The sequence below is a fragment of the Grus americana genome, chromosome 1, assembly GCF_028858705.1.
Source record: "Grus americana isolate bGruAme1 chromosome 1, bGruAme1.mat, whole genome shotgun sequence".
Taxonomy (NCBI): Eukaryota; Metazoa; Chordata; class Aves; order Gruiformes; family Gruidae; genus Grus; species Grus americana.
The window spans coordinates 122,599,391-122,622,858 of NC_072852.1; the positions used below are offsets into that span (position 1 = coordinate 122,599,391).

The window sequence follows — 23,468 nt, forward strand, 5'->3', positions numbered from 1 at the left end:
AAACAATGCATTTAAAGATTAGTGTGCAAATTAGTTATCACTGGATTTATAATCAAGTGAAAACTATTTGATAACCCTCTAATCCCGTGGTTTCATCGCCTGTAAACTGCACATCTCCTGTGTCTTCACTAGCTTTGAATTTTTTTCCCAGTTTTTGAAAGGATTAAGTATGAAATAAAAGAAGTGCTGAAAATTTGTGGCATATAAAGCAGATTAGATGAGGAGTTTAAATTACCACAGCCACCTAGAGTATTTATCTATTCTGTTGAGTAGTCCCAGAGCTGTAGTGGGAATTCACTCGTACAAGCAACTTACAGTTTGTCAGCAGAGCTCCAGGAACTGCCAGTGCGCACCCTTCTAGCCTGTGCCAAATGTGAGGTAATGCTACTTACATTTTCCTTAGAAACCAATATAATTCACTCTGTTACATCTGCTGCTGGCCAAAAGCGTGCACAGGCTGTTACCTCAGCAGAGATGATCAGTAACTGTTCACGTGTGGTAAGTTGACTGTGCATCTGAGCTCTGAACGAATTTTTAAGTTGTTTCATCACTCCATAGAACAAAACTGTGGGTTTTTCTTTTAAACAGATAGCTGGATTGAAAATGATAACCTCTCTGTGGACAAGAATGTGGATGATCAAGCTGACAGCAGCAGCATAAGGAGCAGAGGTAGCTTGCATTCTGCAGCTAGCGGGGAACACAAAGGTTTGCCAATGCCTCGTCTGCAATCCTTTTCATCCGGTCAGGTCTTCAACTGCAGCACGGGTATGCAAATACTTGTCATTCCCAGCAAGGACGACCATGTTCTGGAAGTCAATATCACGTGACAACTCGGTATGAAAACACAGAAAACAAAACCCGTTAGAAACTGGATATGAAAGCACTTTAAAGGATTATGACCTGATTAGTCTTTGTTGTAACATTCTAACTCTAAGGAGACCTATGGCACTCGACATGTACTGGCCATGGAAGCACCAGACAATTGTATCAATTTAAATGTACAGTGAAGCTTGTGTCAGCTAGTTTATATTGCCACTTTAGTATGTTTTGTGTAAGCTATTGGGTTTTCTCCCTTCTGTCACATCCTGCATCACAACACAGGGCAACACAAACAAAAAATCCAAATATTTGGACCACTTCTTTATTTTTGTCTGGCAGCTGAGAGATTTGTTTCATGCTTCCTACATATTTTAGAGTTTAGAGTTGGATGATATAATTATCCAAGTCTTGGATTTTTATGTAATAATTTACAGGCTTTTCCACACATGTGCCAGAAACACAACAAAGCATACAACAGCACATTCACTGGTGTAATAGTTGCTTTCTGTTTGGGTTTTTTGTTTTGTTTTGTTGGTTTTATCATTGTTAATTCCTGCCATTGCAATTTTATATTAAACTTCCATCGTTTGCATACTTAAATGCATGGAAGAGCTACTGCTATAAACAATCTTAACTGAACAAAATTCCTTAATTTTTTGAGGCTTTCTCCTTCACAGAGTAGACACTGTGATGTCACATATTATATGATTTTTTTGGGGGTGGGGGTTGGGTCATCCTCTTGCATAGTTCTTACCAAAGAAAGATATTGATAGAATTTAATAATAAATTATTTGGCTTATTGAGTTCCCAGATCAATTTCTTTTACTACCATTTCTAAGTGGCTTGGTTTGCTGCCCCAATTTTTAAATTGGGGCAAAAATTTCAGTATGATATGATACTTGAACAGTCAACCTTTCATCATAAAGGCTTAGTGTAATTATTACTGATTAGAGGCCAGACTTCCGCATTCATGATGGAAGAAAGAGGTTGGTTTGATATAGGAAAGCTTGCAGATGTAGAATAATTGTGAAGCAAAATTAAAACATGTAACTTAACTTCATTATTTATATCTGAAATGTAAATATAAAAAAATGTAAAAAAAAGTGTAATTTTTGTGAATGTTGCAAATCCACCTGTGACTGGAAAAATTACAACTCCTTCTGATGTCCTGCTTCTGATATTGAAACTTGTGCATTTAATGTGAGAATGACCTTTTCTACTTGCAGATCTATAATGGTGCGTTGTCAACAGACTCCACAGAGGAAAACTGTCCCATATCAAATACTTGTCAGTAAAGTTAAAGTGAGGAACTGCTCATTAGACAAGTTCATTGTTGTTTTGTTTGGGTTGTTTTTTTTCTAAACTCAGGTTCTGCTAAATTATAAAGGGGAAGGAAAAAACCAAACCCTCTTTCAAAAAAGAACTGCAATTAAGTTGAAAAATTAATAGGCACCCTGCACTGGTCTAAACATTTTTTAAATTATTATTAATTAAAAAAACCCCAATATGTCTAAATATGTATGAAGTAGACCTGCTAGCTGAAAATGTTCTTGTTATGCATCTTCTTTCTGTGAAGGAATGCCCTTTCTCTGTGGAAACCATACCATTTTATTCTGGATAAAACCCAAAGCATCATTTAGTGCGAATGACTGCTGGGATTCTTTGACTGGAAAAGGTAACAAGTTAGTGACTTTGACACTGCAGGTATTATAATGAATTCCATTTTCATGGTTTGCTATTAAATCATTTTTCACATTGTTCTGTAATATACTGTTAGATTAAACACATTGTACTAAGATTGTTTAATGAAATTGTAAGCGTTACAGTTCTAAATATACATGTTTTAAAAAGAAATCACCTTCTCTGCTGCTGCGCCTTCTCCCGCTTTCCTTCTGTTTGAAGGAGCGTTGGCTTCATCTATTTTAGCTGAAGCTACTTTAACGGAAGAGTATTTTCTAAACTGACCTGAGGAGATGTATCTCGAGCAGGGGTGTAAAGCGTGCTCTGTGGAATCTGACGGGGCTCTGTGGAAGAGCTGCCCAGCAGCCGCAGGGGAGGCGTCTCTCCCTAGCTGTGGAACGGCCCCGCTCCCCCCCCGCGAGCCGCACGGACAGGCGCCTCCCGCCGCCCGGGCTCCGCTCGTCCTTTACGCTCCAGCTCCCCTGGAGCCTACTGCGGCCGGGAGCCGCGGGGGCCCGACGGCGCTGTGCTGAGGAGCGACGAGAACGGCTCAATTAGCGAACGCGGCCCTGGCCGCGGAGGCCACGGGCGGCATGCGGAGGAGGGGGCACCACTGATGCCGGACGGGCTCAACGGCGAGGCCCGCCTGTCGGCAGCGCTTCCCCTCCCCCGGTACTGCCCAGGGGGTGGCTCCAGCAGCGCCTCCGTCCCCAGCAGCGGCGCGGCCCCGCCCCCGGCGAGAAGCGGCCACCGTCCCCTCTCCGGCGCATGCGCGGGATCGACGCGCGCCCGCTTTTGCGCTGCCGGTCGTTCTTCCGTGGCTACGCGTGCCGGTAGGGGCTCCACGCGCTCCTCACGTGGGGCCGCCGCCATGAAGTTCGCGTACCGGGTGAGTCCCCGGCCGCAGCCGCCCGAGCGGGACGGCGGCCTACTGCCTTCCGCTCCCCTGCGCCTTTAACCGCCCCCCTTTCTTTTTTCCTCCCGCCCCTCGCAGTTTTCCGGCCTGCTGGGCACCGTGTACCGCCGCGGGAACCTCAACTTCACCCGCGATGGCAGCACCCTCATCAGCCCCGTCGGGAACAGGATCTCCGTCTTCGACCTGAAGAAGTAAGCGAGCTCCAGCGTCCGCCTCCTTCCTTCCCCCTTATCCCCCCTCCGGCCCAGCACTCTGCCAGCCCCTGCTCGGGCCGCCTCCTGGCGGGGCCGGGGGAGAAGGGTCTGGTACTGCCAGCATGGTTTTTAGGGAGGGAGGTAGAGCTCACAGAAGGTTGTGGAGCCCGACCCGAGGGCCGTAGCCAAGCCCGCGTTGGCTCCAGTGTGCGGGGGAAACGGTGCTCCTTGCGCTGCTGGCTCCCGCAGCCCTACACAGACGGCAGAGCAGGGTGTGGGGTGCAGCTGGCGTGGGCTGGGGCTCTCAGGAATGATTTGCCTTCCCAAAATGTTTCTGGCTTAGTGTTAAAAGGTAGAAGCTTGCCTAGTAGAATAACTATTGAGGTTTTCTGTATATCGGCCTGTGAGGAAAACAGCATAGAAGTCTGTAAAGATGTGTTTTAGAACCAAATAAAGAGGGGGGGAAATGGTTTGCGTTTAATTTAGTCATAAGGTTTCTTTGTGTGGTTCTGTCTTGTACTGACTCTTGCACATGGCAAAGCTGAAACTGTCATCTGCCTTTTCCTATAGGCCAGAGTTGTGATTTGGTGGTCGTCGTGCCAGGATTCTGGTCAGGAGCCCATCTCTTACGTAGTTGGTGTTTATGGGGTTGTGGCAGCTAAAAGTCATGGGGGTTTTACATCTAAGTTGATTTGGTGGTTTTAACACAGATATCGAACTGTTTTCATTGATACCGAAGATGACTCATTTCTACATCCTTATACTCAATTTACTGTTTTATCTTTTTCTTGCAGTAATAAGTGTGAGACATTCCCATTGGCTACACGGCTTAATATTGTGTGCGTGGGGCTCTCTCCAGATGGAAGTCTTGCCATACTAATTGATGAAGGTACTTTCATAAAGGAGGCTTTTGTTTTATAAAAGAACAAAATAAAAATACAGCCTGAAGAGGAAAGTCTATGTTGCTAGGTATTTAACCTTAACACAGATTAGAAGTGCTCTGCTTTCAAAATTATGTTAGAATTTCAGGGGAAGGTGTCTTTATTTACAGAACTCAAAAAGAACTTATTTACAGAATTTAGAAAGCGACTTATAATTTTGATTGTGTTTTTCTTCTTAATAATATTAAGTACACTATCTTGAAAAGTTTCTGAGGAGGTACCTCTCCTCCCCCCCCCCTTTAAGGAAAGAAACTAAGCTTGCTAGCGTTATGGTTTCTTTGGAAACTGGATTATTTCCATGATCCTTCTTTTTCTGCCCTTACAGAGGGAGCTGCCTTGCTTGTCAGTTTGATCGGTAAATGTGTGATACATCGCTTTTATTTTCACAAGCCAGTTCACAGTGTCAGCTTTTCCCCTGATGGCAAGTAAGTAAAATGTGCATGCTTTAGAACAAAACAACAGAACGTACCCAATAAACTGGTTGTAATTATTAAGACATTTTGATCAATCTGGGGATGATGTCTATTGATTAACATAGGGGAGACTTTGAGGTGATCAGTCACTTTACCTGTAAAGTTGAGAGGGGAAGAAAAGAGGAAAAGCAAAGCCTTGGAAACAGATACTGACTGGAAAGTTGTCTGTCACTGATGTTGTTTGTCTGTGGTGGAACTCTTAGAAACATAGAAGATTTGCTGTGAGTCTTCACTGTTCTTATGTATCATATGTGAGGTGAAAGAGCCCATGGGGGGGGACAGTCAGTGCTGCAGAGTTGCATGATGGCAGTCGTGGCAGTATAGTTTCACTGCTGACTTGGGTTAGTCTAAGACAACTGTGCTACTGAAAGAGGTAGTTCTCTGAATAGAGTGCTGCTTTTCACATCCCTTATATTTTAACTGCATGTTCACGGATCCAGAGGGTGGTTATCGTAAATGTTAGAAGCATCGAAACAGTGAGAGGAAAAAGTACGGAGTTCCCCTTTTGGCAGCATTCCTCAGTTGGGTTGACTTGAAGTGATCACAAATGAGTTTTTGTTTGAAAGCTGGGAGTCACAGTTCTGTGTTGAGGAATTATACTGGCAACAGGACCAGATTAGAGGATATACGTAACACGGATGCAGATGCTTTGTGTTTGTGAAAATGGCCAATATATGGAGGTGAAGAGAGGTTGAAAGAGAATATCCTGTTTTGAATGTTTGAACTTTCCCTTCCTTTGCGAGAATTAGAGAATATTTCATTATTCAACTTAAGCAATTTTTACTGAAGGTTTTCTGTCTTACAATGTGTAAGGTATACCTGCATTCATGAAGTTGGGGGATAATATCAATCTGCAAATTATTTTTTGTTTTTAATTCAAAACCAGTCCATATCTCTGACTTAAGTAATGCAGAAATCTTTTTAACATTGTTTTGTTTTGTTGTATTGCAGACTGTACTGAACAATTGTTTGCTTTAACAGCTTTGTGTGCAGTTATGCTTTTTTTCCCCCCCATGTGACAGGAAATTTGTGATTACAAAAGACAATGTTGCTCTTATGTACCATGCTCCTGGGAGGAAACGAGAATTTAATGCGTTTGTTCTGGACAAAACTTACTATGGTCCATATGATGAAACAACCTGTATCGACTGGACTGATGATTCCAAGTGAGTGGTTAAACTAAAGCACTGTCTACCTGCTCATATTGTTAATATTTGCATGCATGTTATAGTCCATTTTCTTTGCTCTAAAGTATTGTACTACCTTTAAAAACTCTTTTTTGGCTCTTCTGTTTCTCGTTCTATCTTGATTTTTAAAAAAAATCTTATAATTAGGCAGCCTAGAAAGTATAAAATACACATGTATCAGGGATCAACAATGTATTCTTGCTTGAAAATATGTAGTTATCCATAAAAGGAACGTATCTTAGGAATGTGAGCATGGTTGACCTTTTGAATGTATTTAATCCCATCTACCTTTGCTAGAGTTGCCAAACTCAGTTTACAACTCTCTTGTGCATAAAATTACTTTTAAAGTGTCTTCCTGTTCAGAATGTTCTCCACCCAGAGAAGAGTTTTGCAATCCAGTGTTCTAATTCAGATTGCCTTTTCTTTTGTAGATGTTTTGCAGTAGGGAGCAAGGACATGTCTACATGGGTGTTTGGAGCAGAACGATGGGCAAACTTGATCTACTACTCACTTGGAGGGCATAAGGATATAATAGTAGCCTGCTTTTTTGAAGAGAACAGTCTAGATGTATGTATAATCACACAACATTCTTGAATTTGAATATTAAAATAGTTGAAGTAGAGTCTTGTCTGTAGGTAAGAATGCTGACTATTTTGATAATATCTCAGAATTTAGAAAATAAGTAGTATGTTTCTCGACTCCTCTGCAGTGATTGGGAGCTTACAATTGTGTGAATGTTTGAAGAAGTAAACTTTAGAAGGATAGTAAGTTATTTAAAATTGCTCCACAACAAAAGTTACAATTTTAAATATGAAAAAATTAATTGGCTGTAATGACAACCGATAATCAAATTGCCTTCAGTGTTTTCAAAAAATATCTGAGGGTAGATAAAGTAAATCACCAGTTCACACATGAAGTGGATTTTCCAGATTAAAGCACATTGAATTCGTGAGGACTAAGTAACGTATTATCCTAATGATAGACTGCAGACTTGCTTAACCCTTCTGCAATTCTGTATTCATAACAAGAAAGCAGATTATAAAACATAGATGTTATGTGATAATCGTACATTTGTGTGTTTGTGTTCTAGCTGTACACAATTAGCCAGGATGCAGCGCTCTGTGTGTGGCAGTGTGATACAGAGCTTAGTGGTTTGAAGCCCATGCCCCCTAAAGATGCAGCAAGGGAAGAGGGTGCGGCAAAAGATGATGAAGAGTTTCTTGAAGAGCCAAAGGGTGAAGAAGTTCATGGAAAAGCCAATCCAAATAAACAAGAGACTAGAGATAAGGTTAAATATTCACGTGTTGCAAAGTAAGTGATTTTCAGTTTTCCAAAGACAGAGTTATTTTTGGGAATTACTATATTGGGCTTTTTTCACCCTTTATCATTGATTCAAAGTAGTATAATACTTTGCCCAGGATTTAGTAATTTACTGTAGATCCCATTTAAAATAGTTTCAGTAGAACACCAGTTTGTCTTACTTTGCCTATATGAAGGGTGATACCCTTCATCTTCAGAATAACAAGTCAGTATAATTTTAATAATATAAGAAATACTGACTTACAGTGTATGTTTTGGTGTTTGAAACTGAAAAAAGTGTAAGGAGATCTTTGGTACAGTATCATCTAACTAAGTGTAGAGGCTTTGAGTTCTTGAAAGAAGAGATTGGTTAACTTCAAGAGGTGACAGCAACGATTCATAAAGATAGCTCATCAGCCCCTTTGGTAAACTACTTGGAGATGCCTTCCTGAATGATCTCCTTATCTGTCCATATCAAAGGAGTCAAGGCTTACAAAGAATAATCCAGTTTTAAGATAGCCATAGCATTTATCTTTGCTTGAAGGACAATGTTCATAGGCAATCTCTTTGGTCAGTGAAGTGAGGGAGAGATGGGATGCATGTACAGGCTAATTGGGAACACCTGACTCAGTCTCTCTGAGTGTAAAGGAAGTACCCTACCCCAAGCCAGGGAACATCACTTCCAGACTGAAGGATTTTGGAGTATACAACTGTTGGGTAATGTTCAGATGCTCTTTTATTTGACCGTCATGTGGTGCTTATCTGTTTCCTTCCAGTAAGAGATACAGTTACAAAGAAACTGAGAAAACCTTCTTCACCAGGCGTATATTTATGAATATTGCTTCAATTCCTTCCTCAGTAAGAGGACTCGCATATAGAAGGATAAGCAGTGAATTCATGAGAGTCACTTGTTGACATTCGATGACCAACAGGAAATGCACAGTGCAGTTCCTCTGAGGTTAACTTTTAGTCCCTGTCATTGCATGTGATCAGGTGTCACTTCTGATAATCAGATCACTGTAGCAGCTGTAAACATTGAGGAAGAGAATTGTAAAGTACACATATTTAGCAATTCCTGGAACTACTGCTTTTTAGTTTTATTGTAGGATACCTTGATCAAAATATTTGGCCTATATTGAAATGCAACTATAACAGCATACACTTCTTTTGCATTGTTTCCTTTTTTCTTATTTCTTTGATGGCAGGTATTTTTTCAATAAAGAGGGAGATTTTAATAACCTGACATCTGCAGCTTACCACAAGAAAACTCATCTTTTAGTCACTGGTTTTGCTTCTGGAATCTTTCACCTCCATGAGCTTCCCGACTTCAATCTGATCCACTCCTTGAGGTGAGGTATGGGATTGTGGTTGTTCTTTTCTCTTGGTTTTGTGGGGGGGGTACGTTTTATCTATTCAGTATTGTAATTTCTGGAAAGGCGGAATCATAGACTTAAAATACCATATAGCTGTGTTCCATAGCTTGTTATAGAAAAGTGAGGTCTAAATGAGGAACTCCTGAGTAGTTAGTTGTTGGTTATAGATTTCTTCAATGGTTTGGACTTAATGTTGTCAGGTTTTTTTGTAGAAAATAAAGATAGTATCTGGAAAAAAAAGTTCTGCATGTGTAAAATTATCTGTGAATTGTCTCTAAGTTGAAAAATAAAACCATAGTTATTTTCCATTGCTGTATGAACCTAGCTAAAGAATGCATAATTTCCCTGTACAAAAAACCCCATCAATGTGCAGAGTTTTACTCTGTGTTGGCAAGTATGTCTTTGGGATGTAGATACTCTGTCTTCATTCAAATAAGGCAGTATTGTCTGTTTGACATTTTTGACGAATAAAGGAAAGAACATGTATGCTGCTTTTGATGTTACAGTGATACAGAAATTCAGTACAGTAATCAACTTGCTTGAACAGAGGAAATAAACCCTACATTTTAAGTTTTATCACACAAGGCATGAAAACACAAGTTTTATTTTTATTGGGTAATTCTCTTCTTTCAGTATTTCAGACCAAAGGATAGCTTCTATTTCTGTCAACTGTACCGGTGACTGGATTGCCTTTGGATGTTCAGGTTTGTAAATTTTCTTTCTTCTCTGTGTTTTGTGTGGCTTGCATTTGCAGGGTCTCATGACTGTATTCATAATTCTGGTTAATACTTCTCACGTGTTCATAGGTTTGGGTCAGCTCCTGGTGTGGGAATGGCAAAGCGAGTCCTATGTGCTGAAGCAGCAGGGGCATTTCAACAGCATGGTTTCATTAGCATATTCTCCAGATGGACAATACATAGTAACTGGAGGGGAGGATGGAAAAGTAAGTGATGCAGTATCACCGAAATAAGAACTTAAGTCTTAATAACATAGTAAACAGCTTTAACTTCTATTTTATGTGGAAAACACTGTAACTGATATATTTTTCTTAATATAAAGTCATAATTTTTTAGCTTCACTTAAATGTTTTGATTTTTCTCTCTAAAATATATATTTTTTGATTTGCTATTATTGGTATCCTCTGCAAATTGCATCACTTATGCTTTTTAGCAGATGATTGTTAAATTATTATAGTTGCAGTCACCACAAACACAAAAAGATGTAATTCATCAAATGTTAATTTATGTATGCTTGTGGTGGCTCCAGATATTTGGGATGAATTAATGTCAGCAAATTCATGCCCTTTTAATAATTGCTTTTAATGCAAAAATTAATTTGAAATTGTTTATAAAAGTGCAATTCCTAAACAGATTTTTCAGAAATGTACCATTGCAGAAGCTTGCTATTTAAAAGAAAAATTAGCTTCTCATGGTTGACTTGTGTTGAAATGGTAGGCTAGGTGTGTATGTACTCTTTCTTTAAGATGTTTTGTAGAGTAATCCCACGATCTCTTGGCACATAAACAGGACAAAGATAGTATCTTGTTTCCTATCAAAACTTCTGAATGTCAGAAAAAGACCTGCCACTTCATGGTTTCTGCCATTCAGATTTAAAATTGGCCAAATCCTAGAAGTCTCAAACTGCAGATAGCTAAATGCGTAATGTTTTTCTTCGAAAAGAGATTGAAATAACATTTCAATTGTAACTTCTGGAGTGGCTTCACAGATGGTTTTGAATTTGACACTTGTCTTACAGACAGTGGACAGTCCAAAGTTTGGGAGCCTGAGATGCTTACCATGTACTATAACTTTCCTTGAAAATTAGCTTTGTTTTAATTTTTTTTTTGTCTGTTTCCACTTAGATTTTCATGTTGTATATGTGTCTGTAGGGATTTAATGATAAGCTGCGGCCCTGTTTGTCTCACTTGCACAAAATTCCTTACTGATGGTACTGAAAGTCCTTTATGCTATTGCAGAGTTTTAGGACTGACTGTTCTTTTCTCTTCTGCTGCCTTACGTATACTTTCTCTTTGAACTGATGATGGAGATGCTAAGAAGGCTTTTCTTGTCTCTCTTTCAGGTGAAAGTGTGGAACACTTCAAGCAGCTTTTGTTTTGTCACTTTTACAGAACATACCAGTGGTGTAACTGCTGTAACTTTTACTTCCAATGGTTATGTCATTTTGAGTGCTTCCCTAGATGGAACTGTGCGTGCCTTTGATCTACACAGGTAACTCTTTATAAAGGCTTTTGTGTCTCACTTAGTTTTCAGCTTTCACCCTCCAAAACAGAGCAAACTGGTGATTGCTTGTTTCAAGTTGAAGTTGTACAAATGTGAGTACTGCTTTATTCACTTCTGGTTCAGCCTTTGATTCAAATTTAGATAGTAATTAGGAATCCTGCTACTCCATCCAGTTTCTGTGAAGAAAATTCTGTAAGAGCTTTTCTCAGAGAAGCTGCAAATCCACTAAGACCATTGTCTGGCTCCTCTACTCCAGTGGGGAGAAGACATCTGTCTAACGGAATGTTTGCCATAGTTTTAGTGGTTGAGCCATTATAATACAGCTGTGTATAGAACTGGATGTGTAAACAAGCCTGTATTTTCTAAAGAATGGATGTATGCTGTGTAATAGAAAAAAGCTTTTCTGTTGGAGTGGTTTTGGCTGTTATTTCTCCAGAAGTAATGACACCATTTTTGAATCTCGGAATCATGCTAAGGCATTGCATCTAATTTTAAACACAGAATATTTTTTCTGTAGATAGCTTAAAAGACTTTACAAGAAGAATGAAATGCTTTTTTAAATATGCTTGTGAAACATGTTTAAATCTACCTAAAATGTTCTCATAATTTATTTTCACGTTTACAACAGATACCGCAATTTCCGTACCTTTACGTCTCCACGACCACGTCAGTTCTCTTGTTTAGCTGTGGACTCCAGTGGCGAGATTGTGTCAGCTGGTTCCCAGGATTCCTTTGAAATATTCATCTGGTCAATGCAGAGTGGGAGGCTGCTAGATGTAAGGACCTACGATGTTGGAGGGCTTGAATTTAACACATACTTAGTATCATCACAATCTATGTTAACTTTTGGATTTGTTGGAGGTTTTTAATACAACATGAAGCATTTTGTTATATTCAGGAACGAGCTACGCTATGTTATTCGCAGCAATTTTTGATTTATTGCATGGAGACTATCCCGGATTTGTGTGCGAAATAGTTTTTTAGAATTTTTGAGTAATGAGCTCTTTCTAGCTGATGAAGTAATGCCAATATTGCTGACTTAACACACGGGTATGAGGGTCTTTCCTCTAGTAGTTGTTCAGAGATAATATTTTCTATGTATTTTGTGTAGGTAAGGAAGAAATTGTAAGTGCTGTCCTAAGATCGGTACAGATTAAGTGGGCAGTTTTGTTGGAGCAGAACAGAGGCACAGTTTCTTGTGTAGAAGGTTTTTATTGTGTAGGGCAAGAACACTATTAAGTTAAATCCCCACTGTCTTGCTACTAGTTTGAAGTGCATTCTCTTCAGAGTAGATGTAATAAAGGAAAGATACAGTACTTCGGAGCAGATCAAACTAATTTACTATTTTCAGTTCTTAAGTGTTTTGTACATCTTGTACAAGTGGATGAACTCGGCGATTCATGTATTTAATTTGGCATAACTGTTGAATACAGATTGCTAACAGTAACTTAGCTATACTCAAGTGGGTCTCCAGAGTTTTGAGTTGAGAGTCTTTCCATGGTTTCTTTTGAGAGGAGTAGGAGCTCCATGCTATAGAAGTCTGTGTTACTGTTTTTCAGAGTTTTTAATAGTGATTTTTCTTAAATGTTTTCAGCTGCAGGACGTACTGAATTCTCAGAGCAATGACTTGCTTTTGCACAGTTGGTCTGATTGTTCTGATGGGGAGGGGGAGGAAGAGCATTGTATTCCTTAATCTTGATCTCTAAAGAGGCTATGTGAATGCATGAGAGTGCTTATAGATGCCTGTGCAGTGGTAACATTTCAGTGAAATTTTTTTAACACTTCTGAAAAGAAAAAGTTGAGAATCCCTGGTATGTATCATGCCATGTGTCCAAAAGTGACCTCAAGCATGTGTGGACAAGTTAGGCACAGTTTCATTGTTATATTTAGAGTTTATTGAATGCAGACTACATGAATTTCAGTTTCTCTCACCTAATTCCATGTTATCTTCTTTTATTAGGTCTTATCAGGTCATGAGGGCCCCATCAGCAGTTTGTCCTTTAACCCAATGAAGTGTGTTCTAGCTAGTGCATCTTGGGATAAAACTGTCAAGTTATGGGATATGTTAGACAGCTGGAGAACTAAGGAGACACTAATATTGAACTCAGATGGTAACGTTTATTTCATCTTATATAAATATAAAAATTTTATCAAAAGTGTTTCAAGAATGAGACTTATTCTTGGTAATGAAACCCAAAAGCTGAGATAGTTCTATGTAGTACTTAGATAACAGTGCAAGAAATATTTTTTTATTTAATACTGACTTGAGCTTTATAATTAGCTATGTTGTCCAGAGCAAAAGTGCAGTCATACTTGTTACTTTTAAGTTTTTTTTCTGGTAGTTGAAATGAGATCCTAGAAAAATACAGGGTATTTTCTTAGAAAAAGATCTGACTGCATTTTTAACTGTTAATTAAATTCTTTGCAGTTCTTGTTGTTGCTTTCCGTCCTGATGGCAAGGAGCTTGCAGTGGCTGCTTTGAATGGACAGATAACATTTTGGGATCATGAAAATGCAGTGCAAACTGGTTCAATTGAGGGAAGGCATGATCTTCAGATGGGAAGGAAGGAGCTTGATAAAATAACTGCCAAACAATCGGCTAAGGGAAAGTAAGTAAATGAGATTGCCTTTTGCTTTTGAATTGTTCCTTTCCATTTGGTTTTTACGTGAAGATTTCAGAGTGCATCTGCTGTTCAAATATTTTGATTCTGATGCTGGATTTTAAAAGACTGCCTGACTTGACATCTGGATGGATCCTTTTTGTCTTTTACTGTGTTTACCCACTGATGAACATAATTCTGAGCATCTGTTCTCTTTCATCAGTTATAAACTTGGGTTGCCAGCATAATAGTAAGCTTCTCATAACAAGTTGTTAATTGGCTAAATGTGATAGGTTTTTAAGTGGATATCTTGTTATGTAGGTACTAGTATGTAATTATTAGTGTGTAGAAACTGTGACATCTTTTAGAAAATGTAAATACACTGTGGGTGTTATTACACCATGCTATGTGTGTGAGGTAGTGTTTAAAGGCAAGTTGAATTTGTGTGCTGTCAAAAAGTGTAATACAGAAGTCATGTTTCATAAGTCATTTTTCATTCTTCTCTCTTTTACCCTTGAGCGCCTTCTCCCCCCACCTTATTACTCCCCCTCAAAACAAAATGACAAAAGGAAACAATAACACTTTGGGAAAAAAAAAAAATGTTTTTTGGTGATGATCTCTCAACCATTTCTTTAAAACATGTCATGATACTGTTTTTTTAATCTAGTTTCTGATCATCCTTAGTGTTGTGTAGGGTGCAGTTGAAAGCTCATTCATTGAGCTGTGACTCAGAAGGAATATGGAAGCACTTCAGAAAGCTGTCAAAGTTCTAAATTGTTTGTGATTCATAGCAAAGCACCAAGTACTTGTTTGTGGTAAATGATTTTGTGTGTTAAGTACATACTGTGTGAAAGAAGCTCTCCCCTTTTTCCATGGAATGGGTATGCTTCTGTGTCTTCACACTGTACTTGTGTCTTTTAGGTCAGATGTGGCAGTGAAATTAACTACTTTCTCTTTTTCTTTACTAGATCTTTTACTACTCTGTGTTACTCAGCAGATGGTCAGTCTATTCTGGCAGGTGGATTGTCAAAATTTGTCTGTATATATAATATCAAGGAGCAGATTCTTATGAAAAAATTTGAGATCTCATGCAACTTTTCTTTAGATGCAATGGAGGTATGTGAGTCAAGTGTTTTCACACACCACCACCTCACCCCCCACCCCACCCTCCCCCACCCAAGACTTTGGTTTTGGTATAACATCTCAGTAAGTAGGACACATGAATGTTTTGTTAAGCATAGGCTCATTTTCTTGGGTTTTGTGCTAACTAAAGTCTTTGCAGATTGTGGTGTGTTCGCATTGAATGAGCAGAACTCTTGAGCATAGTTAAGTCAGTTGGCACTTGAAGAGAAAATACGAAAATTTAAATTTTCAATATTTTGTACTAAGCTAACTTTCTCTAGGTGTCAGTTGTTTGTGTTAGCAAAGAAATGAAGGATTTTATTGTGGATACAGAAGAACATCACTGACCTTTACAAACTCAGTTTCTAAATATTACCAAATGCAAAATTAATTTCCTTTAAAGTGAATGATGAAAAGCATCAGAAGGAAAAAATTTCCAGTAACCCTCCTTAACATCCCCTTACCTGGAAGAATGCTGATTGTTCCAGTGTTCATGTCAGGCTGTATTTGAGTGGTTCCAAGTATATTTCTTTGACAACAGTGGTTTGTGATGCAGCCTTAGTTTCTCTGCTGCCCTCTATTGTGCTACCGTAGCTCAACATGTGGCTTAAAAGGGTACCAGAAGTGAGGCAGCTGGGAAGAATCCTGGAGGGGATGGGTGTTTAAAAATAGGGGGGTCCATAAAATGTCATTTGCATTGCTGTCTGGCTACACAGCTCTTACATCAGCACAGTGCAGTTACGGAACCTGAAGGGGAGGAAGAGTAGAGCTGCATCTGAGGAATGTTGCATCTCTTAAGTAGAACAACAAGATAATAATGTGAAACTGCAGTCTAAACTGATTTGTGCTGTTCCTGAGGCCTTAAGACTGAAGCAGCCTGATTCTCTTCTGCGGTCAGACACTGTTGTCTGCTGTTGTGAAATTGTCAGTTTTCTCCATGGTTTTGAAGAAACTTTTGGAAGAAAGTGCAAAGAAATAATCACTAGATAACTCCTGAATGTTATGGAGAATTTTCAATTAATAAAGGTGTTTGAGAGGAGATTCAGTGCAGTGAATGGAACTTATGTATTTTCCTAGGAGTACCTAGATCGGAGAAAAATGACTGAATTTGGCAGCATGGCTCTGATTGATGAAGGAGGTGGAGGTGAAGATGGTGTTGCTATTCCTCTTCCTGGAGTAAAAAGAGGTACGACTTTTGGCTTTGCTGCCTTGTTAGTAGTTGTATGCAGATCAAAACCTTTGACATAGAATCAATACCAGATCAGAAGGGTTTGAATTGTTCAGCTCAGTATTGAAGTTAGGATTACCTGAATGTTCTGTAGATGCAGGGATCTGTCACACAAGTGTTCAGCTGCTGTATGGTGGGTCCTTTTGCATAGTAGAAGCATCAGGAAACAGGAGGTACTGTGATCTCCTGGATACGGCACCCAGCAGTCCTGATTTCATTTTCAAAGAGCAAAATTAAGTCCCACTACGTATTTTAGCTGTAAGATCTCTTGGATGAGGACTGTCCCTTTCTTACCCTGTCTTTAACTCTGCCAGGTTTTGGCATGTTCCACATCATTTTTTAGCATAATGAGAACAGCATAGTTAGAGTTGATAGCTAGCCAGTGAACTTTTGATGAATATATTAAATCACTTCTAAAATTCTCATTTAGGTGACATGAGTTATCGACACTTTAAACCAGAAATAAGAGTGACTTGCCTGCGATTCTCTCCCACAGGTGAGTATTGACAATTACTGTAGGATTTCTTTATTCCATGTAAAACAAGCAAAAGAGTAGAGCATCGAGCATTGGAGGAGTAATAATGAAGTACAAATGCCTCAGACATGGTCTCTCCAGATGTTACACAGTGCTGCTAGGTTTGTAGTCTAGTTTCCCATGCAGTGGATAATTAGGAAACTTAAGTGTACATCACTTACAGCTGGTATTTTTTACAAGCATTGTCATTGCTGACAGGTCCAACAATGATGCATGGTTTTCAGTCTTACCCGCTTCTTGTAAGCAATGAAGAGTCATCTGTTTATCATTACTCTTCTGTTTCCATCCTAGAAAAACCAGCTTTGTTCTTAAATATTGTTATTCTCTTCTAGGACGAAGCTGGGCAGCCACAACCACAGAGGGTCTTCTTATCTATTCATTGGACTCTGGGCTAATTTTTGATCCTTTTGATCTGGATATTGATGTCACACCCAGCAATATACGCAAAACATTGCATCAGAAGGAATACACTAGGGCTATCATCATGGCCTTCAAGCTGAATGAAAAGAAGTTAATTCAGGAAGTCATAGAGGCTGTACCTAGCAATGAAGGTAAGTGGATCTTCCATGAAATTTGACCAAGCTAGCTGTAAGCGGAGATATGTAAGCTAAATAAGTTGAAACATAAGGGACAGAGCTTAGCTCTGGGGTTGGGCAGTGAGGGGGACTTATAACATTGATATTTAAGGAATTTCTACTGTAGCTGAAGACTGAAGAGGAAGGGATGGTCTTGGGGAAAAAAAAAAGACTTTTTGGTGTTAACTTATGTTTTAATTTTACTGCATGGTCATCTAGTGACTTTTGAACATGGAATTTGATCAGGTCTGGCTATGCAGGTAAAGTTTTTGGGTGCGAATTCTCAGAAGCAGCTGATGTTAGAGGGGCACAACAAGTTTATTGTGAGTTAGCAGCGTGCCTGTGTGATGAAGGCAGTCAACCAGATATTGGGCTGTACTATCAAGGATGTACTCAGCAGTTTGAGGAAAGTTATTAGTCTTCTCAATCAGCGCTTGTGGGACCACATCAGGAGTTGTGTGCCTGGTTTTGGGCTTGCCAGCACAAGACAGACATTGATGCTCTGGAGCATCTGGTGGAGCTTGGGGCTTGGAATATGATTGGAGGGCCAGAGTGCATGACAGCTGAGAAGAGGCTTAAGAGATCTGAGTTTGTTCAGTCTTTAGAAGAGAAGGGGAATATTTTTACTGTCTTCACGTGCCTAATGGGATGTTAGAAGGCAGAACCAGACTTGGGGTTGCACAATATGACAAGAGGCAACAGATCTCTTGCAGCATAGTCAATTCCAACTAGACATTAAAAACAATATTATGATGTTGGGGGTAGCCAGATACTGCAGCAGGTTGATGAGGGAGGTAGTGGAGCCTCCACCCTTGGAACTGTTCAGCACTCAACTGGATAAAACTCTGTGCCAGCTGCTCTAAGTTAGTCTTGCTTTGGACTGCGAAAATTTGGAGCGAGTCAGCAACTGTCAGCCTTTTGAAGTTCTGATGATTTTTGTTTTTTTAGTTACAGTGTTTGTGAAATTCATCCCTCTAAACGAATGTAAATGTGGCCCTTAGAGGGCTGTGTTCACACAAACTGAACAGATTATTAGTCAAGCGCCAAGCTCTTTCTAACAAGAGACAGATACTTTCACAATTCTGACATTAGAAACTAAAGGAACAGGTAAGATGTCACTCACCTTTGGAGGACATTTACTGAAATTATTCTTCAGCACCTGTTTCATCATTTTGATAAGTAGTGTGCACATCCATTAACTATATATGGTAGACACAACCTTAAAAAAAATGAACTTTCAGTATTACATTCTACTTACCTTCAAAACTTCAATAACAGTTCTGTTATAGTAACTCTGAAGTATATTTTCTTAGCTTTACCTCAGTGTTGTTACTCCAGTAAAAAGTATTTATTTCCTTCCAGTTTTTCATATGTAACATAAAAATTCCTTTTAGCTAGTCAAAACATGCTCGAATCTGAAATTGGATGTGTTGCAAGCCAACTGCTTTGTAGGATTTTCTTACCTTATGCCCTAGGTAGTAAGCTTGATAATTCTGCGTGTCAGGGTAAATCATCTTTTGCGTACGTGCATTGGCATAACGGTGTTTGCCTCTGTCTGGCAAAACTTAGTCCTCTTTTACTAAAATTAAACAAAACTCCATGTACACAGGCAACGCTGGGTTAGTAGGCAGGTGCCAAAACCTCAGGAGCAGAGGATGAGGAATGGAAATTTCAGGCATTGTAATCTACTGTTATCAGCATGAATGCGTGCCTGCTTCTTCAAAAGCGGAAAGCTTTTTTTCCACAGTTGAACGTTACATGGGCCAGTTGGGGTGGCTGCAGAGACTAGGCATTGGTTATTTTTGAAAGAGGATTATATATAATGAGGTCAAAGTTACATGTGAGATCATTTTGAATGCTTATAAATCATACTTCTTTATGCTGTGCAATTGCTAACAGCATTCAGATGCTTCCTCTGTGAGCAGGTGACTTTGCTGTATTTTCAGGTATCCTTTATTGCCTCTGATTATTATGTCTAACTAGTTCCACTGAAAACAGAAATTTGTATGAAGTCAGAAGCAACAAGACTTTGATAAAGTCTAGTTACACCAAAAGAGGAGGAAAGGGTGGAAGTAAAGGTTCTGAAGGAGAGCTGGTGGGGAGAGTATTCTGGTGGGAGGAAGAATTTGCGGGGGGAGGGAAGTAAGTTCTTGCTTTTAAATACTGGCGTGATTGGAAGGCTCAAAGAGGAAGGATGTGCATCCTGAGAGACTGTGGTACTGTACCCTGAAATATAATACTAAATACCAAATAGTTGCCAAGATGGTGTTTTCTTCTCCTTCCCTGTATGCTTTCCTGTGGTCTTTCATGTTACTCCAAATAGTAATTCAACTCTAATGTCTATGGGCTTTTTTTTTTGCTTTTTGCACAGTTGATGTTGTCTGCTCATCACTCCCAGACCTGTACGTGGAGAAAATATTGGAGTTCCTGGCCTCTGCGTTAGAGATATCTTGTCATTTAGAGTTCTATCTTATTTGGGCTCATAAGTTGCTTATGCTACATGGACAGAAACTGAAAACAAGGTGAGATCTTATGAAGGTCAAGAAGCTGACAAGCATTTTAAAATACCTGTCAACAGTTACTGACATTCTAGATAGGTGCATATACAACAACTAAAATGACTTAATTTACATTAATTACATGTGCATTTAATAAATATTTAAATCTTTACATTTATTTATAAAATTTATATTTTAATTTAATACAATTTCTGTACTAACAAGTGCATATGATAGAATTTGAATGCGTAATAGGATTTGTGAGGATAAATTGCAAAAACATTTTTCAAATATTACAGGTAAAACTGCATAGCTCACCCTATAAATGCATAAAAATTTCAAGAATGATAGGATTTTGGCAATTGTGGTTTTGAACAATTATGCATGTTGAATATAACTGAAAGATAATGTGCAGGTACTGAACTGCATTTTGTAGACTTAGCTTGTGATTACAGCATGCACTTTTAGCTTGTTAGTATTCTGCTTTCCTACGTAGTTCTTTACCATTGCACGTGCCTGCCATATGAATTATCTTCAGTCCGCCCATAGTATTGAGTTTATAGACTTTTGAGAACAAAAATAGGAAAATTTACAAATTTAAAATAGCCTAAGTGAGAGGTAATCAGAGGGAGTCCTGCAGGTTAAAGAAACAGTGCATTATGTAACTCTTTCCTTGCTTCAACATGGGTATTAAGGTTTTAGTTATTTAAATGACTGGAACAATTTTTTTTGCTTTTGTTCCTGATAAAGTAGAAGAGGAAAATTTGAAACAAACTCTTCCTTGTTCAGAAAGTATCGTGGCACCTGGAAGGAACTGTCATCACTACAGCAAGCAGAATTAGTTCTTCAAGCTGCAGTTTGACATTAGAAAAATAATTATTTCTGGCAACTACATTGAGTATAATCATTGAGGACAGAGTCAAAAACAAAAAGGTTTTGTTTATTTAGTGTTATCTTAAAATGTTCATGTTTAAAAGTTAAGATGTATGCTTGTTAAAATTTTGAGAACATAGAGAAGTTCTAGATTTCCATATGTAAATATAAATTGCACTGCAACTTTTTCTCCATTGAAGGTCAGTGAAGCTGCTCCCTGTGATTCAGTTCCTTCAGAAAAGCATCCAACGCCATTTTGAAGATGTTTCCAAACTGTATGTATTGTTATATTTAAAAGTTTTTAAATCAAAACGCTGCACAAAAGCATGGAGTAATTTGGGGGATGATAGCATGGTATTAGAACTTACAAGACTGTCTTCTTCTAGAGATGTTTTTATTGTAGGAGAAAAATGGAATCTTGTTTCTAACATGTTGCTGTTTATTTTTACAGCTGTGAATGGAATATCTACAATATTAAATATGCATTGGCCATCTCACAACAGCGGGGCATGAAACGTCTGGCAGAAGAAGCATCAGTAGATGAAGACTTGGATTCTGACAGTGATTGTCTTATGCAAGAAGTTCATAAAGACTAGATACTCTTCGTGGGAGGGAGAAAACCTAAGACAAAGTAATTCTATGCAGTGGTATTCACTGAGAATTAGTGGCCCTCATAGTGGCACGTTTTAACTCTTTTTAACAGCATGGATGGAGTTACATGTGAGTTACAGAGGTGGGGGAAATGTAGGATAGACAAAGTGCCAGCCATAGTGTATTAGGTGTACCCTTTGTCCATAACAGCTCGACAGCATTGATTTCTTGATTCATTGGGTTTTTTTTTTTTTATCGTTCCTGATTTCAAGTAAGACAAAAAGGTATTCTTATATCGGTGAAGTTAGAACTATGGCTGGAAGAAGTGCATTCTTTATTAAAAATGCATTGTACATAGACTTAAGTATTGTGAGTTATTTGTAATGCAATCTTGTCATACTTCGTGATGGACTCTTTTTTTTAAATTTTTTTTAAATAATTCGTAATTGGAGGACTACATATTGCTCTCAACTTGTTTTAAATGTTGTTTTTATTGGGTTTAATATGTACACGTTACTGGAACACTGTTAGGAATAATTGGCCCCATTTTTCTTAGTTCTATAGCTTCCAAAACTGATGAAGTTTCAATAGTGAGGATAAATGATACAGCCATAACAATGAATATGGGGAAAAAATATACTGTGCTATATAACTTCTGCAGAGGTTTAATTAATCTGAGATACTGTAGTAAATATTGGTTTGGAAATTGCAAATTCAGTAATCTAACTTGAACTGTAAGAGAACATGTTCCAGATGTTTCTTTTGCTCATGAAAGCCCTTTCTTATCTTGTGTTTGTAAAATGTTTTTATTAACATAAAAACCTGAAACTTTTGGTTTTCTTTGCTTTTGTGAATTGGCATGAAAATTTGCTAATAACAGGGTGAGGTCCTGAACACAAAGAACTATATCTGTGCTTGTGATGCTTTCAAGCCACATGTTGAAAGGCCTTTGTTAATGAAGATAGTGAAAATATTAATAATGAGCCAGAATCCTCCCCCCAGTGTATTCTGTTATTTTTGGGTTTGTTTTCTGGTCTCTTTCCACTCTTGGAAGAAAGGAGAGGTAAAACTGCTGAAGAAGAAGTCCAAAATACACAGCAGACGCATACAGTCACTTTGTAGAATTTCAGTATATAAAATAGATGCACTTCCTACTTAAAACATAGCAAAGTGATTTGTTTTGTTTTTCTTACGGTAAAATGTTTAAAAATACCTTCAGTTGCTGGTGCCCCCTTGCCTGCTAACACTTGCGTGGTCGTGCCAATGTTTCAGAGTCTGAGGTGTGAAGGAGTAGCTGGGCTGGAGTGATGCTTGCGGAAGATGCTCTGTGGTACTGTGTTGGAATTGCTTGTCATTCTCCACCCCTCTGCCGCTGCCTCCTGCCACGTTGGAAACCTGGGGAGGTGTAGGTGGCTAGGGAGGTAGTGGTGCAGGAAAAAGAAAAATCCATCTTGGGATCCTTGTAAAACTGATGTGCTTAAGCTAATGTCAAAAACATGATCGTGTTACCTGATGTACAACATAGTTGTTACTTAATCCGTTTTACTGTTTTTCATATACATGCTGTCTTTGCATGCTTTTTTTTAAAGACCGTACTCTTCTCCCAAACTGTATGACCTGTAGCAGACAGGCTGTAATCGTTCTGGGACTGTCTGGGCAATAGCTTTGTGCTATGTAAAATAGGAGTTGTGCTGTTTTATGAAGTTGCCTAGCTTGATCCCTAAATTTGTATTTGGGTTTTACAGCATTACAGAATGCAGAATATGGAGAAAATGTGGCCTTTCAGGATAACATCTTAGAAACATGGTTTTGGGTTATTTTACTCTTCACATTCAAAACATTTCTAAAGATGAAAACTTCACAAGCAAAAGTGTGTTTTAGAAAGTGCAAGAACCTTGAGAGGAGACAAGAGGGGTAGTGTAGCACCCATTCTTGGATATGAGATGAGGACATGTTCTGTGCCTGTTAGTCATTTTGCTTGATCTGTAATAAACTTTTGTGGGTAATCAAGATGCATTTTATGACATGCATGAAAATTTTCTTGTCTTTCCATTACCAGTGATGAAACTTGGCACTGTTTAAATGTTTGTTTTATCTTTCTCTTTTAAAAGCAATATGCTATTTCACAAGATCCTAGAAAGAAATAAAGCTGTCCCTGTATGTTGGTTCATTTATCCTATTTTTATTAGCCGCTACAGTCTCAGTAGCCTCTTACTGCCCTTGTGCTGGTGTGCTCCCCCTGGTGCTGCTAGGCTTGTGTTCGAAACAAATCCCAAAGATTTATTTCCACGCGCGTTTGACTTTCTTTACCACTACTCCTATCG

General features: G+C 38.8%; 2 protein-coding genes across 5 annotated transcripts in view; both read left to right on the plus strand.

Annotated features, from left to right (window-relative positions):
• Positions 1 to 3,055, plus strand: part of TRAPPC10 (trafficking protein particle complex subunit 10) — a 46,894-nt gene extending 43,839 nt beyond the window's left edge. For 2 of the 3 annotated variants that reach the window (XM_054813382.1, XM_054813383.1), the window contains one exon: positions 589 to 3,055. In XM_054813382.1, the coding sequence (XP_054669357.1) occupies positions 589 to 827 (239 nt within the window). In that variant the 3' untranslated portion in view covers positions 828 to 3,055. The remainder of the gene's footprint in view (positions 1 to 588) is intronic. The other variant, XM_054813381.1, reaches the window with a different exon arrangement.
• Positions 3,056 to 3,184: 129 nt separating this feature from the next.
• PWP2 (PWP2 small subunit processome component) lies at positions 3,185 to 23,311 on the plus strand. Of its 2 annotated transcripts, XM_054813385.1 has the most exons (22): positions 3,185 to 3,388; positions 3,494 to 3,606; positions 4,404 to 4,498; positions 4,876 to 4,975; positions 6,046 to 6,189; positions 6,642 to 6,777; positions 7,301 to 7,521; positions 8,715 to 8,858; positions 9,516 to 9,586; positions 9,689 to 9,825; positions 10,962 to 11,110; positions 11,751 to 11,898; positions 13,083 to 13,233; positions 13,551 to 13,731; positions 14,691 to 14,838; positions 15,922 to 16,030; positions 16,503 to 16,568; positions 16,940 to 17,158; positions 19,554 to 19,704; positions 20,754 to 20,828; positions 21,005 to 21,184; positions 22,417 to 23,311. In XM_054813385.1, exons 1-21 carry the CDS (start codon positions 3,371 to 3,373, stop codon positions 21,147 to 21,149), a joined length of 2,721 nt encoding a protein of 906 aa, XP_054669360.1. In that variant the 5' UTR covers positions 3,185 to 3,370; the 3' UTR covers positions 21,150 to 21,184; positions 22,417 to 23,311. The 2 variants fall into 2 exon arrangements, with proteins under 2 accessions (XP_054669360.1, XP_054669359.1); XM_054813384.1 differs by having other exon boundaries at positions 21,005 to 23,311.
• Positions 23,312 to 23,468: the final 157 nt, after the last annotated feature.